The sequence below is a fragment of the Zootoca vivipara genome, chromosome 8 (genome assembly GCF_965207765.1).
Source record: "Zootoca vivipara chromosome 8, rZooViv2.hap1.1, whole genome shotgun sequence".
In the NCBI taxonomy this organism is placed as follows: Eukaryota; Metazoa; Chordata; class Lepidosauria; order Squamata; family Lacertidae; genus Zootoca; species Zootoca vivipara.
Window position 1 is genome coordinate 84,909,728 of NC_142591.1, and position 19,549 is coordinate 84,929,276.

The 19,549-nt window shown below is 48.1% G+C and overlaps 1 protein-coding gene across 1 annotated transcript in view; it reads left to right on the top strand.

Annotated features, from left to right (window-relative positions):
* Nucleotides 1-18,850, top strand: part of RHPN1 (rhophilin Rho GTPase binding protein 1) — a 48,546-nt gene extending 29,696 nt beyond the window's left edge. The window contains exons 8-15 of the mRNA XM_035125643.3: nt 2,808-2,995; nt 4,113-4,269; nt 6,443-6,562; nt 7,727-7,921; nt 9,322-9,398; nt 10,753-10,899; nt 12,264-12,422; nt 13,330-18,850. Of these exons, the coding sequence (XP_034981534.2) occupies nt 2,808-2,995; nt 4,113-4,269; nt 6,443-6,562; nt 7,727-7,921; nt 9,322-9,398; nt 10,753-10,899; nt 12,264-12,422; nt 13,330-13,554 (1,268 nt within the window). The 3' untranslated portion in view covers nt 13,555-18,850. The remainder of the gene's footprint in view (nt 1-2,807; nt 2,996-4,112; nt 4,270-6,442; nt 6,563-7,726; nt 7,922-9,321; nt 9,399-10,752; nt 10,900-12,263; nt 12,423-13,329) is intronic.
* The last annotated feature ends 699 nt before the right edge of the window (nt 18,851-19,549 follow it).

Consider the following 19,549-nt stretch of genomic DNA (forward strand, 5'->3'; position numbering starts at 1 on the left):
CACAAGGCAAAACACTGCCGGGTTTGCTGCTTTCGCAACCCGAAGTTTACGTTACCCGGAGGTAACATAAGCCAAGGTGCTACTGTATAATAATTTGTAAATTCGCAAGTGAAGTTCTCCTTTGTTCTTCCTTGTAAATTCGCAAGTGAAGCTCTCCTTTGTTCTTCCTGTGTGAGGTTTTAATTTCCATCAATTGTCCCCTTAATTCTTTATCAAATATTGTAGCAGTATTGAATAATGTTGCATGCTGATTGAACAGCTTTTTATTATTATTAATTTTTATTAGAGTTTTTTCCATGAAAACAAAGATTTAAACAAAAATAAATTTAAGCATAGAAGAACATAAACATACACGGATATCCCCCTATCCACTTCTTGGGGATATCTTCCTAAGTAACAAAAATATTTGGCCTTTGTTCCGCCGAACTCAGCTTCCCCTTCCCCCTGCTTTGGTTTTATTTTTCAGATTCTTACATCTCTCACTCTTCTAAGTCCAAACTTAGTTTGTTTAAATATACTTCATCAACATCCAAATAAACTCAGTTGTTACTGATGCAGGTGTTACTACATATCTGTGAGTGTTTGTAAGGTTTTACAATACATATTAAGATATTCCGAAAATTTACACCATTCTTTTTGGGTTTTCTGGTCTTTTTGTTCTCTTATCCTTCCAGTTAACTTATCCAAGTCTATATACTCTATCATTTTACGTCTCCAATCTTCAATTGATGGAATCTCTGGTGACTTCCATTGCCGTGCCAGTAACATTCTGGCCGCTGTGGTGGCATACATAAATATTCTTATGTCATCCTGTTTTGTTTCATTTCCAATTAAACCCAACAAAAATAGCTCTTGCTTCTTTGGGAATGTATATTTTAACAGCTTTTTCAGTTCGTTATAAATTAACTCCCAAAAAGGTTTAACTTTCTTCCATCTCCTTGCATTTCCAACATTGCCTGTCCTGAACAGCTTAGCTTAAAGCATTTTTTTTACAATCCTCATCTTCAGCCACTGAAAGCATCTCCAACTAGCAGTAGGAATGAATCTCTGCCAGAAATCTTGGAGCGAAGCTGCCTGTCAGTGTAGGGAACATTGAGTTTGATGGACTAATCGCCAGACTCCGTGTAAGCTTCCTGTGCTCCTGTTTCCAGGAACGCCTGTTGTTTTCTTGACCTTTAATAATCATTGGAGGTTTTTAAGCAGAGATTGGATGGCCATCTGTCAGGGATGCTTTAGTTGAGATTCCCTGCGTTGCAGGGATATTGTGGCTCTTGTTTTGCTGTTGTTCATTCAATTTATAGATCACCCTTTATCAAAAGAACTCAGGGCAGTGTACAACACTAGAAACACATTAAAAAAAACTGGAACGGACTGTATTATTTGGGGACAATATGTGAAGGTTTACATCAGAAGCTGAATAATAAGGGAGAAATTATTAAAAGCAAATGGCAGTATTGATTAGTAGGAAGCTCTGGAATCTGAGGCATGGGGAGTCTGAAAAATTTAATATAATTAGACATAATTGGAATGTTTCCTTCAATTGGAATTGTATAATTAATTTGGATTTGTACTATAAAGTGTTATTGGGAATAATTTCAATGTGGCTTGATGTTGTTTAATTGGAAAATCTAATAAAAATTATTTTCAAAAGAAGAAGAAGAAAGAAACACGTTAAAAAACAGCAGTGATAAAAACAGAATAAAACCATAGCAGAAAGCATACTGACAGACAACCTAATAGTAAAATAACTTCTATTTCACTGTATCTGAAGAAGTGTGCATGCACACGAAAGCTCATACCAAAATAAAAACTTAGTTGGTCTTTAAGGTGCTACTGAAGGAATTTTTTTAGTAAAATAAGTGTAATAGGAAACGTCCTCTCCCCCACAATTAGATTATTTAATAGCAGTCCACCTGGGTAAAGAGGAATGTTTTTGCCTGGCGCCTGAAGATGTAACGATGGCGCCAGGCGAGCCTCTCTGGGGAAACATCTCACAATCGAGGAGCCACCACAGAAAAGGCCTGTTCTCATGTTGCCACCTCTCAAGGATGTGGGACGTAGATAAAGACCTCAGGAGACGAGCGCAGGGTCTAGGCTCGGTTTGGATTAGGGACCCCCTCAGGGTCCTTCCAGCTCTACCAGAGCCCAGGGCCTTTTCAACACTGGCTCCGGCTTGGTGGAACGCTCTGACTCATGAGACCAGGGCCCTGCGGGATCTGATTTCTTTCCGCAGGGCCTGTAAGACAGAGTAGTTCCGCCTGGAATCAACTTGATCCCCTCTTCCTCTTTCCTTTTTCCTTTTCCCTACTGTGATGGAACTCATATTTGGGGACTTCCCTGGCTTTTTCTGGCCTACGTAAGACCAGCCTGGATAGTCGGCTTTGGTGAAGATTTGACATTTTCTTCCCCAAACAGTTTTTGATTTGAGTTGCTTTTGAAATGAGGCTGCATTTTAATGTCGTATTTAATCTTGTTTTTAAGCTGTATTTTAATCAATTGTTATATCTGCTGTTAGCCGCCCTGAGCCCGGTCTTGGCTGGGGAGGGCGGAGTATAAATAAAATTTATTATAATTATTATATTACAATGCTATGGTACTAAGTGGGGCAACCCCATCTTGGCAGCTGCAGGTATGTCAAAAACGTTTAGGGCACAGTTCCAAAATCTGCGTCCTTTTTGCTCCTCGGACTTTGGACCGGAGCCGTTGTCTGTTGCCCGCGCTGAGTGCTTGGCAGAAGGGCGAATCCAGCCTTTCCGGGACCATCTCACTTCGGGGATGTTGCTCTTTCTCCCCCCCCCCCCTTGCAGGCGCCTTCAACTACCTGAAGGAGAACTTCTCCAACGCCCCCAGCCTGGACATGAGCGCAGCCTCTCTGAACATGCTGGTGCGCCTGATGATCGCTCAGGTGCAGGAGTGCATCTTTGAGAAGGTCATCCTGCTCGGAGCCCAGAGCGACTTCCTCGCCTGCCTGCAACTCGCCCAGGAAGCCGCCAGGGTACAGAATCCTTGCGCATGCCTCTCGTGGGGAGCTGGCATCATTAGGAGGGGCGCAACAAGTGGGGTTGGAATCTAAGCTAGTTGTGGGGGGGGTGGAGGGCGGCGACGGCCTGGGATTTCCATTTCCAGTATTTGGGGGAGAGCCGGTCAGTATTTTGCAGGAGCGATGGAAGCGCATAACAGAGATTTAGGTTTGCCGGTGGGTTAAGGTGCTCTGCCACCCTGGCACAACAAATGTGCTTTAAAAATAAATAAATAAAATGGAAAAAGGACGTTTGTGGCTGGGGAAGTTGGGGGAGACATACCCTGCAAGCAAATTACGGTGAACTGTCATTGTGGTATACAGTACATCTCGTCAAACAAATTACAGCGGGAGCTCAACAGGCAGCCCTGTTTAGGGAAGTTTTTAATGTGTGACATTTTAATGTATTTTAATCTTGGTTGGAAGCCGCCCAGAGTGGCTGGGGAAACCCAGCCGGATGGACGGGGTACAAATAAAAGATTATTATTATTATTATTAATGTCGTATACAGTGGTACCTCTACTTATGAATAACTCTACTTATGAATGTTTCTACTTACGAACGGAGCTCCGTCCGCCATCTTGGATGCGGTTTAGATAGGATTTTTTCTACTTACGAATTTTTAGATAGGGTTGCTTCTACTTATGAATTTTTTCTCCCAATGCATTCCAATGCATTTCAATTTACGAATGTGTGTTCGGAACGCATTAAATTCGTAAGTAGAGGTACCACTGTACTCTTTTGCCAACAAACTATGATGAACAGTAAATTGCAAGATCTCAGGCCAGAGTTGGCCTGAGTTCTTGCAATTTACTGTTTATTTCTGGACTTTCCCAAGAACTCCAATTTCGACTGCAACAAATTGCAACAGGCAAACAAATTTTGATGGGTGCTTGTGGTTGTGTCGATCTCCCTGCAGTCGAATGAGGGCAGACTCTCTGCATTGTGCAAGCCAGTCGGGGCGGATGCTCGATAAACACCTGGAGTTTCCCCTCGCGTCTGCTCCAGGCCAACAGCCACTGGGGGTGGTGGATGTGAAGTAATGTTTACCATGCCTGTGGTACCACCTTGTACCTATCCATGACATTTCCAGGTGGAAGAGGTCTACTCCTTGGTGTATCAGACAATGACCCAACCCCACGTGAAGGATTACATCCCGTTTTCATGGACCACGATGGTGCATGTCAAATCTGAGCACTTCAAGGCTCTCTCTCACTGCTACGCTGCCATGGCTCTTTGCGACTGCCCCGGTGAGTATCCGCTTTGGCTCTCTCGTGCCCGCGCCCTCAATCTCTCCCTCTGCCCCCCAAGCACAATTACTGCCTCTGCACCTGTGGCTTTTGTGCAACATGCACCCAGCTGACATTGATATGCAGCTGGGGAGCTGATACTCCCCCCCCCCCAATACTGCCCAATACATTGCCATTCTTTGCAATTCCCATTTCAGTCATTCTTTCTTTTTAAGTAGTTTCCCCCCCCCCCTACTCCTTTACTGAAGAGGTTCCTGGAGAAGCTTACCCAAAAACAAAAAAACAAAAAAGACTGCACTAAGGCAATCCCTGCCCCTCAGGCTTGCGCTCTGAAAGACACGACACACAAGGAAAGGGGGAAGAGGAGGGAGGAGGAAAAAGGCGAGCTTCATAAAGTTTACAGTTCTTACATCGGCTAGCTTGGATGGAAACAGTTTGGGTCGTTTGACAAAATGGATAATTCTCAGTGGTCTGACTTGGTATAAAGGAGCATCACCTGCCTCATCCTGTGTCCATAAGCCTGCAATGCTATGTCCTGACAGTTCAAGATAGTGAAACCCCGGAAAGCAGCACTTTGCTAGCTGGACTCATAACTTGATGGGGTGGTAGAAAGCGGCATCCTCTGTACCTGGGCGCTTTTCTGAGTAGATCTGGCCTAGATTTTGAATCGGACAAGCCTGGGGCTGATTTGGATCTGAAACCAGCCTGGTCTTGGCTTCACTGCCTCTCCCCATTTTGTGCATCTCTGGAGGAGAACGGTCTCTGACTGGCTCGGCAGCCTGTCGGCAAACTCCTCGCCAGACTGAGCCCCAAGCCAAGCTGGCATGTGCCGCCTACGATGCCAGCCTCTTTGGACCGTAATGGGCTTAGGGCAGCGGCGGCTGATTCCAAGGTGTTGTTTTCAGAGCAGGGAGGAAGTTGCTCAGCTGAGCCTCCTTAGCGGTTAACTGTCTCCTCCGAGTGCTTAGAGCAGCCCTAATCCCAAAGTTCATTCCTAACGTAAGCAGATTAGCCGGGGCTTTGGCCGGGGAATGATAATAAATGCAGGGGGGATTACCTCTACGGACTGTTTTGCGTCTCACAAGGACTTGGGTCATGTGGTCTCCGCCGCGCTCAGGACTAGAGACTTGGCAAGCGGCGATTGCCCAGAGAATTGGGCAGGGTTTAGAAACCAGCTGGATTTCAAGTAGTCTGGCATGTCTTGCCTTGCGGCTTGCGGCTTTTCATAGAATCATAGAATCATAGAGTTGGAAGAGACCATGAGGGCCATCCAGTCCAACCCCCTGCTAAGCAGGAAACACCATCAAAGCATTCTTGACATATGCCTGTCAAGCCTCTGCTTAAAGACCTCCAAAGAAGGAGACTCCACCACACTCCTTGGTAGCAAAGTCCACTGCCGAACAGCTCTTACTGTCAGGAAGTTCTTCCTAATGTTTAGGTGGAATCTTCTTTCTTGAAGTTTTAATCCATTGCTCCGTGTCCGCTTCTCTGGAGCAACAGAAAACAATCCTTCTCCTTCCTTTTCTTCTTCTTTTTGGAAAATAGCAAATTGAACAAGGGAGGAAAAAGAGAGGAAAAGCTCACGTTGAGCGAGCAGGACAGCACAGCCATCTTAAATTAAACTTCTAAGTCAGTGTAAGTCATCCACAGGTAGCATTCGACTCTGTTTCATTCAAAGCAGACCCATTGAAATGAATGGACCTATCTCTGCCGTGTTCATTCATTTAAATGAGTCTGAATAAAAGCTTATGAGGAACGGCTTAGGGAGTTGGGTATGTTTGGCCTGGATAAGAGGAAGATATCATAGCCATCTTCAAATACCCGAAGGGCTGTCACATGGAAGAGGCAGAAAGCTTGTTTTCTGGTGCTCCAGAAGGGTAGGACTTGAACCCATGGCTTCAAGTTTCAAGAAAGGAGATTCTGACTAAACTGCCAGGAAGAACTTTCTGGCAGTAAGAGCTGTTGAGCAGTGGAACAGACTCCCACAAGAGGTGGTGGACTCTCCTTCCTTGGAGGTTTTTAAGCAGAGGTTGGGTGGCCATCTGTCATGGATGCTTCAGCTGAGATTCCTGAATTGAAGGGGGTTGGACTGGATGACCCTTAGGGGTCCCTTCCAATGCTACGATTCTGTGATTCCTCCCAAGTAAGCCTTTTCCTGGTCTGTTTCCTGCAGCTCCGCCTGACACGGATCTCCCGGAGCATGAAAAAGCTTTCCTCCAGTTCCACGTCACCCCGCCAAAGGGCCCAGACGTCCGGCTGCTCTTGCAGGACCACGAAGAGCGAAGGAAGCTGGGTAAGCCCCCCTCCCAGGATTCCTCCACCCTCCTTCCCCTGCCTGATACTGGCTTAGAGCAGCCATCCCCAAACTTCGGCCCTCCAGATGTTTTGGACTACAATTCCCACCATCCCTGACCACTGGTCCTGTTAGCTAGGGATCATGGGAGTTGTAGGCCAAAACATCTGGAGGGCCGCAGTTTGGGGATGCATGGCTTAGAGCATCCTTGGACAACATGGTGGCTTCCAGAAGTCAGCTGGCCTTTGACCTGACCCAGCCGCAGAGCTCTCCTTAACTTTGCACATAGTTAAATGGTGCATGAACATGCCAAGAGAAGTCGGGAGGTGCTTCTGAATCCTGGTTGCTGAAACCACAGGAGGGCGATAGTTGTGCTCGGATCCTGCTTGCAGGCTTCGCACAGGCCTCAGGTTGACTGCTGTGAGAAGAGGATGCTGAATTTTAATAGGGACAGGTGTTAAGGTTCTGCACTTAGGCAGGAAGAACCACCTGCACAAATATAGGATGGCGGACACCTGGCTTTTCTAGCAGGACCTGTGAAAATTATCTAGGGATCCTGATGGACCACAAGTTTCACATGAGTCAGCAGTGTGATGCAACAGCAAAAAAAGCTAATGCTATTCTAGGCTGCATCAACAAAAGTCTAGTTTCCAGACCAAGGGAAGTAATTTTCCCGCTCTATTCTGCCTTGGTTATTAGAGAACACTTGGGTACCACAATTGGGCACCACAATTTATGAAGGATGTTGACAGGCTGGAAGGTGTGCAGAGGAGGAAGACCAAGATGATCTGGGGTCTGGAAACGAAGCCTTATGAGGAGTGCTTGAAGGAGCTGGGTAGGTTTAGCCTGGAGAAGAGGAGACTGAGAGCAGACTGGAGAGCCATCTTCCGATATCTCAAGGGCTGCTTGTTGACGAAGGAAGTTTGTTTTAAGTGGAATGGATGGTGGCTGGGGGTTTATTGGCAGAGGTTGGATGGACATCTGTCATGCATGCTCCAGTTGAGATTCCTGCAATGCAGGGGGTTGGACTAGATGACCCTCGGAGTCCCTTGCAACTCTTCAGTTTTAGGATTCTGTGATTCTTTGACTGGGCGGGCCACTGATTTGTATCCTGCAGGCTCTTCTCATGTTCTGACCAAATACTATATTTGTGTGTGTTTGTAGGAAAGGCTCACCTCAGAAAGGCCATCATGAGGCACGAGGAAGCCATGAGGATCCACAGCCTGTGCAAGATATTGAGGAAGATGGACATCCTCCAGGAGGTCCTCTGCTTTGCCCACAAGCGGTCACTCGGCAAGTACTCGGAGATCGACCATGAGGAAGACTTCTTCGAGACAGCGGACGCCCCCAACATCCACCGTAAGTGAGCAGTGGGGAGGCAGCGGGCCGAGGGATTAGCACAGGCATCCCCAAACTGCGGCCCTCCAGATGTTTTGGCCTACAATTCCCATGATCCATAGCTAATAGGACCAGTGGTCGGGGAAGATGGGAATTGTAGTCCAAAACATCTGGAGGGCCGAAGTTTGGGGATGCCTGGATTAGCACATGCTGCCTTCCAGGATATGTGCGTGAGAGCACCTCCTTCCCTCCAACATGCCTCAGATGAAAATGGGGACGTTTCTTGCTCCCCACAACTGACCTTCCTCCACCCCCATTTTTTGTGTCCTCCTTGCCAAGCGTTTCCTATCAGAAGAAGTGCCGTTACACCAACAGGACATGGCATGCAAGCTGCCCGCTGCCCTGTTCTTTGGTAGATTCACAGGAAGAAAAATGCACACCGATAAATACATTTTAGAAAGAGGCAAGATTAGACATGAACACACAAAGCATTATTTTTTTAAAAAAATCCAGACTCCTTATTATTATTAATAATAATAATAATAATAATAATTTTATTTAAATTTTCAGATTTGCCAACAACCATCAAGCAAACAAATAAATAAAACGATTTCCATAAGTTCCCTGGGACTCCCCTCCTTACGTTAACTTTTTTCTCCTGCATCTTCTCTTAGTCCAATTCTATTAAATCTCCAATAAAACCACAGTGCAACTTTTAACTACAAGCGCCATTCCAATCCTACTAATAATTGTCATTGTTTACAATGATTTTTTTTCAGGTAAATTATATACTTTCCCCTTTCCTTATGGAAATTTTGGTCGTCCTGGTTAAGACCCCTTGCGGTTATTTATTATCTGCCCTTCACTCCAAAGTCCCAGGGCAGTTTTATTACAGCATCAATGCGCAATATTTTTAAAAATGCTTTAAAACAACCTGCCAAGTTACAGGAAAGGGGAGAATCTGTGACTCCCTGTCTTCTGAGCAGAGGGGGAATTCCCTTCTGGACACAGAGATTTTGCCAGGGGTCATCAAAAGGGATCTCTTAGCAGGCTTAAGGACTAGAAACATGCCCAAGGAAAGGAAAAGACAGCTGAAGCGATGCTGGATTCTTTGTGCCCAGAGTGAAACGCTGGGTTTCTGTGGAACACCTGCTTTTCCTTGGCTTCTATCTACTTGCAGTCCTTAGGGATCCAGCTCCAGAAGCGATACGTACTGATATATTTGTGCAGGCTTCCCCCAACCTGGTGCCTTCTAGACGTTTTGGACTACAACTCCCATCAGCCCCAGCCAGCGCACGCTGATGGGAGTTGTAGTCCCAAGAATTCTGGAGGACGCCAGGTTGACAAAGGCTGGTTCAAAGCACCACTTCCTGTGCCCCTCCTCTCTCTCAGCCTTGTTCCCCCCCCTCTCTCTCTTTTAGCAAAAACTCACCAGAGGCCAGAAATCAAATCTCCCAACTTCTCCAAGGTGAAAGTCACAGACATCTTCCACAGGCTGGTAAGTACCAAAGGGCCTGGATGAGGCCAGGTTTTGGTGCCGCGTAAGCGTAGAGTGGATCCATTGCCAACAGATCTCGGAGGTCCGCCCTCCTGTCTTCCCCCTTTTGTCCCTCCCTTGTAATGCTATAGAGCTCCATGTCACGCAGTGAAATGGGCGTAGGGCTGCCTCTGAAGATGGTTCGGAAACTTCTGCTGGTGCAGAATATGCTCACCAGGGCAAGACCATATGAGCATATTACACCGATCCTGTTCCGACTGCACTGGCTACCAATTAGTTTCCAGGCCCAAGTGCTGGTTTTGACCTTTAAATGGCTCAGGACCGCAAGGACTGCCTATCCAAATATGAACTGCCCTGGACCCTGTGATCATCACAGGCCCTTCTCCATGAGAAGTCCGGAGTGTGGCAGTGTAAGAACGGGCCTTGCCTTGCACCTTAGTTACATCTTTAGGTGCCTGGTTCCTCTTCTGACCTTTAAAGGTGCTGACCTTTAAAGCCCTAAACGTCTCCACCCCCATTGTTCTGCCCGGACACTGAGGTCCAGTGCCGAGGCCTTCTGGCGGTTTGCTCACTGCAAGAAGCAAAGCTACAGGGAACCAGGCAGAGGGCCTTCTCGGTGGTGGCGCTCGCCCTGTGGAACGCCCTCCCATCAGATGTCAAGGAAATAAACAACTACCTGACATTTAGAAAACAACTGAAGGCAGCCCTGTTTAGGGAAGTTTTTAATGTGTGACATTTTAATGTATTTTAATCTTTGTTGGAAGCCGCCCAGAGTGGCTGGGGAAACCCAGCCAGATGGGCGGGGTACAAATAATAAATTAATATTATTCTCCCAGGCCTTTGGCTATAACAATAATAATTAATAAGGGCCTTTGGGGGTTATTGTTTTGTTTGGGATTATGTTATGTATTTTTGTGTTTTTATGCTGTGAACGTTCCGTGATCCTCGAACGAAGGGCAACGTGTAAATTTACCAAAGGCTAAGATCAATACCCAAAGTTCTTTGCAGTTCCACATAGAGCAGATTGCTGTAGTCCAGTCTGAAATTCAGAGCACACTCGTCTGCACAGCAAGGGATGTGTCCCTACCAAAAGGACAATCCCACGAGCCGCCGTCTTGCAGCAGAGGTGGTACATCTTGAGTGTCGGTTTCTGGGAACCCCACGGGGGAGAATGTTTTCAGACTTCCCACGGAGGCATCTCTCTGGCCCCCCTGGGAACTGGATGCTAATTCTCTGCTTTGCGGGGGCTGCTCTGAAGTTCTTGGCGCCAGGAAGGCGCATGCATTTTGGGGGTGCGTAATGCGCCCCCAGCCCTGGAAGACTCTCCTGCAGTACTTCCATCTGCCTCCCGCAGGGTCCGCTGTCGGTTTTCTCCGCCAAGAACAAGTGGCACCCCCCGAGGACGGTGCGCCTGGTCCGAGGCGAGAGCGGCTTTGGGTTCACCCTCCGAGGGGATTCCCCGGTGCTCATCGCTGGAGTCATCGCTGGAGGCTGTGCGGCGGTAAGTGGCTGGTCTTGCGGTTGGGAACGTGGGCTGCCTGGCTCAGCATGTGGGAAGCTGGCCTATACAGTGGAACCTCGGTTGGCGAACGTAATCCGTTCCAGAAGACTTCTCGGCTTCCGAAACGTTCAACAACCGAGGCGCAAAGGGCTGTCGGCAACTTCAATGTTGAAAACTGAGAAACGCTCCTCAGAAGCCATTCGACTTCTGAGGCACATTCGAAAATGGAAGCAATTACTTCCGGGTTTTCGGCGTTTGGGTTCCGAAACATTCGACTTTTGAGATGCTCGGAAAGCGGGGTTCCACTGCACATATGTGAACTCTCGCTGGTTGAACCTTCAGCTCCCCCACACCTGAAGGATTTCTACAAATCGGTTCAGTATGCAGAGAAAATATCTAGAAGTGTAGCCAGAGAGAGAGAGAGTGTGTGTGTCCATAATGCATTGTGATTTCCCCCCTAGGAAATAATGTTTTTATTACACGTCTTGTATTTTCATTTTGTATTTCTATGCTGTGATCCGCCCCAAGGGCTTTGGATGAAGGGCGGTGAATGGATTTAATAAATAGTAACTCACACGGAGTAAGTGAAGTTAATTCTTTAGGATAAAAACAGGATCTGCTCAGGAGTGCATAGCAACTTTTCTTCTGTGGGGCTTGCCTCTATGAGGCAGACTGAAGGTCCCCACCTTCCCAAGTCCCGTCCTTTCCAGGGTTTTTGCCAAGCGACTGGAGACTGTGCTATGTGCCTGCCTGTCACAGGGTGAGCGTTGCGACTACTCTAGTGTAACGACTCTGCACGCCCTTGCCTTTTCATGCTTTTATTATGTGCAGTCTATTTACAGTGATAGAGCTATACAGGATACATCCGTCTAGTCCGAACCAGAACCCTGGAATGGCGTGCTCCGCGTCTTCTTCCAGCATAAGAGTCTGGGCACGCCAAATTGCCTTCCGCGTTTTCTCCTGCGTAATTCCGGAACCGGAGGGGAAAAGGGCCTCCTTTCCCTGTTTTCCTTCTCCCCCTTTCCCCCCTCGCTCTCTTCCTCTCCCACGTGTAGCAGGGGCTCTGCTATGCTGCCAGAGTCCCGTCTCCTCCTTTCTCTTTCCTCACTTGACTCTTCCCCCTCCCCGCTGGCACTACTGCTGGTGGAGGAGCTGCTCCTCAGGATGGGAGGGGGCTCTCTGTGCGCTCTGCCCCTTACACTGCCTTTGCTCCTTCTACTTTATCTCTTGCTGACCAAAATCCTTCACAGCCTTGGGGTTCCTGAAGGTCTTGGTGCCCCTTCCCCTCCCTCCCTCTTCCCTATTCTGTGGGGGGTGGGGTTCCCAGCTCCCCTGGGCCTCACCTCTCCTCGCTGGGTTTCCAGGACGCCGGCCTGAAGGAAGGGGACTACATCGTCTCCATCAACGGCAAGGACTGCAAGTGGTCCAAGCATGCAGAGGTGGTCCAGCTCCTGAAGGAGGCCGGGGACGAGGGAGCAGATGTCGGCGTCATCACCCTGCAGTACTCCGAAGGGCAGAGTGTGGTAAGCAGGCTGGGGGGCTGGGGTGAGCAAAGGCCCGTTGGAGGGGGGGCAGGGTAGTCCTCCTAGTGGTGCAGCAATAAAACTGCTGGCACATTTGCAAAGCTAAGCAGGGTCTGGTCTGGTTTTGGGTTGGATGGGAGACCTATGGGTTGAGATTCCCACATTGCAAGGGGGGTTGGACTAGATGACCCTCGGAGTCCCCTTCCGACTCTACAATTCTCTTAGGATTGCTCAGGGAACTGCAGGATGCGTCACTTAGATCAGTGGTTCCCAAAGTGGACAGGAGCGCCTCCTGGTGGGTGGCGGCAGCAGGATTTACCTGGGGGGGGTGTTTAGAGGCAGGGGGCGCTGGGGGGGGATAAACAACTAAATAATTGAATAAATAAATGGCCATTAGTCTTTGAAAAGCTGGCATCACCTGGTCAAGCTCTTCAGTTTTGTTGAATTAATCAGACTAAACAGGTTTAATCGGATTTTTTTAAAATAAATGCGCAGTTGTTACTGTTTTATTTTATTCTGTTCTTGTGCTCCTTAGTGGGTTGCACAAACCGCTGTTCTGAATGATGCGTTTTACAGGTTAGGGGGCACTGGGGGTGAGTTTATGGAACAAAGGAGGCAGTGGCCCAGGAAAGTTCAGGAACCATTAATTTAGGTAATTCGTTTGTTTGTACGCTCACCTGGGCAGCATGAAGAACATAGAGTTGGAAGGGACCCCAAGGGTCATTTAGTCCAACCCCGCACGATGCAGGAATCGTTGCATGTCTTATGCCGAAGCGATGAACGCTTTATGGTTCTGCTCTGCTGGAATTTGATGAGAACGTTCAACAAAAGTTAAATGCTAGTAAGCTAGTGGTCTCCTTCCACTTCTCCTCCACCCGAACCCCGTCTTTTTTTCTCCCTCTGAAAGGTGGACAAGAAGCCTTCAGCGATGGGTCCTGGCGTTGCTGGTGGTGGCGGCAGTAGTGGCCTTCTGAAGAGCAACAAGGAGAACTGCCGGAAGACCCTGATTCAGAGCAAAGGCGCCAGCTCCATTCTGGCATGGGGCAAGCGAAGCAAGCGAAGCAAAAGCAGCAGCAGCAGCAGCTACAGCCTCCCTTTCTCTGCCGTGGGGGACAACGAGCTGGCCTGCTGAGTGGCTCCCACTTCCTGCCCCTGCTCCTTCACTCCGCGGGCGGGAGAAGGAGGCGCCAGGTTGCCGGCCAAGGATGCCCACCCCACTGGCATTTTTGGAGCATGTAAGGCGGCTCGAGGAGGAGTCGAGGATTCTGCTGAGGCTGGCTTCTGAAAAGCAGGGAATTCGAACTCAGGGCTAGGAGAGGCTCAGCATCCCTCCAAATGCCAGGTGGCAGGGTGAGGGCTGCTGCCCGCAAGCCCCATTTTCCTGGGGGCATCCGGCTGGAGGCAAGATGGTGGAGCCACAAGCAGAGCTCTTTCAAATAACGCGCCTTCTAACCAGCCTCCAACGCCAGCAGGTTCGGAGGACCCCAAGATGCCTGTTTGCAGCGTTCTAATTTCCTAATGCCCAAGGCATTGCTTGAGTCATAGCGGTGGGCAAGTGGCCGTTTGGGATTTGAGCCGTGTAAGAGGAGCATTCGTGTCCGGTCCTTGGGAAACGGTGCCCTGGCTCTTGCTCTGCCTGGCCTGGCATTGCAAACCTCTCCGCGGCTCCTGCGTTCGGGACAATGCAGGTTTCAACTCGCTGCTAGGAAGACCATCAACAGATCTAGGAGACGAGTCATAGGAGCAAAATGGCTGGTTTTTAGTTCCACCTGTAGCAAAGTGGCTCAGTTTAGTTCCACCTGTAGGGAAGCAACGTAAGGGAGGCAAGTGAGCAATTATCAAACCATTTTTGAAAGCGAAGCATGGATCACAAGCCACTTGCAAAGGAGAACCGAAACCGTGGTTTGAACTGACTTTGTAAACTCTGGTTTGTGCTGTGATTTGGTGCACGTCCTGGTTATTATAGGCATTCCTCTGCAGAAGCCTTCAGGCTTGCCAATCTTTCTGGGATCATGGAAGAAACATGAGGCTAATGGTGCGATCGTATACATGTTTACTTGGAGGCATGTTAATAATGGCACTTGCTCCCTGAGAAGTGTGTTTAGATCCGCAGCCGGAGGGTCTGAGGGACGCAGTCCCTGGTTCAAATTCTGCAGCCACCAGCTGCTTACCTAGGTGGCCTTAGACAAGCCTTTCTCTTGCCCCCAGATCCCAACCCACAACTTGGGGAGTAATACTTGGCCTGCCTTACAGGGCCTCTCGTAAGGATTATTACAGGTTTTAACACATGTCAGGCGTTTTGGAAATAGTCTTTGCCCGGTGACACAAATCTCCCATCTGCCAGGGGATGTTGCGGTTCGGTGCTCTGTAAGTCCAGTGGTTTTTTAAAGCACTTTGGCATATTCCAGCAGCCACTGAGATGGGGGCACAAGCAGGTTTTTTTTCTTTCCTGCTGCTGTACTTCTTCTGCAGTTTGCAAATTGCTCTTGCGGCATGGAGCAGTCTTTGTCCCACACTGCAGGCGATGGTGATGTCGGTGACAGAGCGAGGCAAGTCTACTACACAGCTTCCATCTATAAATTTGGGGTGGGCTCCCCCTTTTGCCTGGGGTGCACGTCCTCCTGCTGTTGGCATGGAGCAGAGGTTCCCAATTTGGGGATGGGCCACCTCCACCTTGGTTCTATAAACTCACCCCGAGTGCCCCCCTACCTTATAAAAAGCATTATTCAGAATAACAGCTTGCATCAAGTTACAGGTAGGTAGCCGTGTTGGTCTGACGTAGTCGAAACAAAATAAAAAAAATTCCTTCTAGTAGCACCTTAGAGACCAACTACCGTAAGGTTGTCATTGGTATGAGCTTTCGTGTGCCTGCACACTTCTTCAGATAGGATCAAGGAAGGTAATAACACAATAATAAAATTCAAAACAGTATTGATGAATCAAAATCCAATTAAAACTATTTAGTTCGATTGGTTCAAGAAGATGGATGGACTTGAGCTGGGGGTGCCAGTTTTCCAAAGTTCGATAGCTATTTACACCTCCAGTGCTGCCTTGCTTCCCCCTTGCCTCTTAGTGCCCCCTAGGGAATCCCCCTTCCCCCCCTCTCCAGGGCACCATTGCCACACCTGTCGGGGTGCATGTGTCCTTTTTAAAACAAATGAAAAACATCAAGCTGCACCCAAATCTGGTGGAAGGAAATAATTAAGCTAGGAACAAAAGGCAGCTCTTCTGCCAGTAGCCATGGTGCCAGCCTGTTTTGTCCGGAGCCCCTCTGTGTGCAGCTACTGGCAAATAGGCAGAGAGTGTTGCGTTCAGCTTCTGCCCGAGGGCTTTCCATGGGTATCTCATTGGCCACAGCAAGAGCAAGATGCTGGACGAGAGAGGCCGCTGGCCTTATCTAGCAAGCAGTCTCCTCTTTTTCTCTGAAGTTTGCAAGCGCAAAATATTCTGGTGGCCGCTTCTATTTTCATTTGCAGTGATGGGAAGCCAGTGTGCTCATCTCACCAAAATGAACTCGGCGTTTTGCAGTTAATAGGAATAAGAATCTCTAGGCCAAGTGGACTCACAATCTGCAATTGACAAAATATTTGGAAAACTCTCGCTGTTCCTAGTAGGCTTGCCCACTCTCTTCTGTTGCACTTTGGGGAGGGGGAAGGGAAGAGAACCTGCACGTTTTCTGTGTTTGCCTCCTCTGAGATTGTTACTGGCAAGAGAAGTGCGGCTGCAGTGCATGAGGATTCGAATTCAATCCCCAGCATCCCTAGGTAAAAGGGTCTTGAGTAGCGGGTGATGGCTGAAGAGCTGTGGCCTTGGAGAGCCACTGCCAGTCAGAGTTGGCACACTCCTGGACCAGAGGAACAAATAAGCCAACTGGGTGCTATAAGGCCGCTTCCTAGCAAAGTAGGCAGCTTCAGGCCAAGGAGGAAGTGAATGAGGGCAGCTGACCCCCTGGCCCTGGGGAAGGGGCACAGCTCAGTGGCAGAGCAGCTGCTTTGCATGCAGGTCCCAGGTTTAATCCTGGCGTCCCCTGGTAGGGTTGGGAGAGACTCCCTGCCTGAAAACCTAGAGAGCTATTGAGCTGCTCAGTGTAGACCAGGCATGTCCAACAGGTAGATCGTAGATCACTGGCTCCCCCCAATGAAGCTCAACAAGTTTGGGTCCCCTAAAAAAGTTCAACACTTTTGCCCTGCATCCCCCAAAATGGGGCCTCTCTCCCCCTTAAAAAAAAGCTCAACAACTTTGACCTGAACCCTCCAAAAGGGGTTAGATCACTGCCAGTTTTTAACTGTGAGTAGATCATAGTCTCTTGGGAGTTGGCCACCCCTGGTGTAGACAATGCTGAGTTAAATGACTCGGGATAAGGCAGTATCCTGGTAGGAGATTTGATGCTAAGGCTCTCCAAAGTGCTCTGCTCCATTTTCAAGGGCAGTCGGTGCTCGAAACCTTCCCAATCCTACTTTGCTGCAAATGCAAGGAATTCAATTGAGAAAGATCGGGAGGGCATACAGGTTTGTTCTCTAAATCAGAGGATGCTTTGGGCCCATAAAACAGGCCCTACGTTAGGGCTCCCCTTCTGCCACCAGGCAGGCCCACCCCAACCCAAACATCTGTCTCACAGCCTTTCACAGAGAGCAGTTTTTAAAAAAATGATACAGTGGTGCCTCGCTAGACTAATTTAATTCGTTCCGCAGGTCAATTCTTATAACGAAAAATTCGTCTAGCGAATCCCATAGGAATGCATTGAATTTTTATTTATTTTTTATTTTGCCCATAGGAACGCATTAATTGGATTTCGATGCATTCATATGGGAAACCGCAATTCGCTAGACGAATTTTTTGTAAAACGAATTCGTCGAGTGAGGCAACCTCCACTCGAAAAATCCTTTCGTTAAGCGAAAAATTCGTCTTACAGGGCGTTCGTCTAGCGGGGCACCACTGTATTTCCAGCTGACCAAATGGCTGCAGGCAGCTCAAGTAAGGAAGTTGAAACTGCAAGGCAGCCCAGATGCCACAGTGGGTAAGATACCGTACGCGAGCATCAACCACCACATTTGGGTTTTGTCCCGTTTTCCTGTTGGTTCCCTTTATCTGCCCTTTTGGAGACCAAAACCTTCAGCCGCCGTCATTTTCAGTATCTGTAGAAGCTGCAGGGGGTTTCGGTTGTTTTGTTAGCTGCTCAAATGTGGAAATAATTTATAGCTTGATCTAACTTAATAATAAACCAAACTTCCTTTTTTAAAGGCAGATATTTTCCACATTACCTCCTGGTTTAGAAACACATACACACTCCCTCTGCAACACAGCGGTTCGTTTTTTGGGTAGGTGGAAATACTGGCCATTGTTATTTTAATCCTTTCACAAGAGCATACAGTGGTACCTCGGTTTATGAACACAATTGGTTCCGGAAGTCTGTTCATAAACTGAAGCGTTCATAAACTGAAGCGAACTTTCCCATTGAAAGTAATGGAAAGTGGATTAATCCGTTCAAGATGGTCCGCGGAGTAACTGTTCATAAACTGAAGCAAACTTTTCCATTGAAAGTAATGGAAAGTGGATTAATCCGTTCCAGACGGGTCCGTGAAGTACTTAACTGAAGCGTTCATAAACTGAAACATGGGTGTAATTGGTTCCGGAAGTCTGTTCATAAACTGAAGCGTTCATAAACTGAAGCGAACTTTCCCATTAAAAGTAATGGAAAGTGAATTAATCCGTTCCAGATGGGTCCGCGGCGTTCATAAACCGAAAATTCATAAACCGAGGTGTTCATAAACCGAGGTTCCACTGTATTCCAAAACAGACGGGATTGCCCATTTTTGTGGCCACCAAGAGGGGTTACAGGTGGAAGTGTAGGTAAAGTTCAAGCCTTTCAGAGCATGGAAATGAAGGGTCCGGTTTGCTAACTGCAAATTGAAACCTTGGCAGCCCAATGCAATAAACTGCAAAGCCCTGTTGCTTTAAATCAGCCTTGTGTCTCACTCTGGCTCTTCTGTAGCAGAAACTCCTGATTGTTGTCCATTTAAAGAACAGGAACACTGATTTTTCCCTCCGTGAATGTTTTCCTTTTCTCATGATTGGGACTCCTGAACCCGCGAGAAATGATTTAATTTGAGCCGAAGTGTTAAGTAGCAACCTAGGGCTCGATTTGTGTTTTTGCTGCGGCTTGCTGGCTCCTTATGTTTTCTTAATGTGGATTCTGATGCAAGCGAGAGGGTGGAAACACCGCAGATATGTAGAAATGTGTAAACTTGGATTTGAAAATTGAGAAGGGGTGTATTTGCAAATGAAGAGGGGCTTACACATCCCTGCTACCCTGCCCACCTTTAACGTTGACAGTGTTAATTTGAGCGTAGGCTCAACCCCACGACCTACTTTGTATCTGATTTCAGCCTTGGAAAATGTGACGATAGCAATAAAAAGAGTGCCTCTGAGCATGCGCTGTGCTTGTCTTTGTATTCCCTCCCTGCCAAGTAACTACAGCCAGTCTTCAAGCACCCAAGCACTGTTGGAAGGTGGAGCATGGCCCAGCTGGAAGAAAGCCTGAGACCCCCCACCCCAGGGGTTGTTAGCGATGCACACCCCACCATACTGGCTGGTATCTAATGTTCACTGATACCTGGAGTTTCTGCAAGGTACCCCATTCCTGTTCTACACCCTGGTGTGCAGATTAAGTCCTGGCCAGAGGACTAAAAATCAACCCAAGGCAGGTTGCACGTGGGAGACACAGGTGGGAGATTTGGGACTGGGAGAGAGGAACCCATGCGATGCATCTGGAGTCTTTTGTGCAACTTGCGGCACATTCTTCCAGGAAGACTCAAGGGCTGGGCACATTCTTGCGTCGATGTGTGGGATAGACCGTGTACCGGGCTCCAAGAGTTGGGTACCAGAGAGAGAGATCTGTTTGCTAGTTTGGCTGTGGAATTATAGTTGGAAGGGACCCCAGGGGTCATCTAGTCCAACCCCCCGCAATGCAGGAAGCACTACTAAAAGCATCCTTGACACTTGGCCATTTAACATCTGTATAGGGAGCAGGAGGTCTAAACCACCGAGCCTCTTGGGCTTGCCAATTAGGTCAGCGGTTCGAATCCCCGCAATGGGGTGAGCTCCCGTTGCTCTGTCTCAGCTCCTGC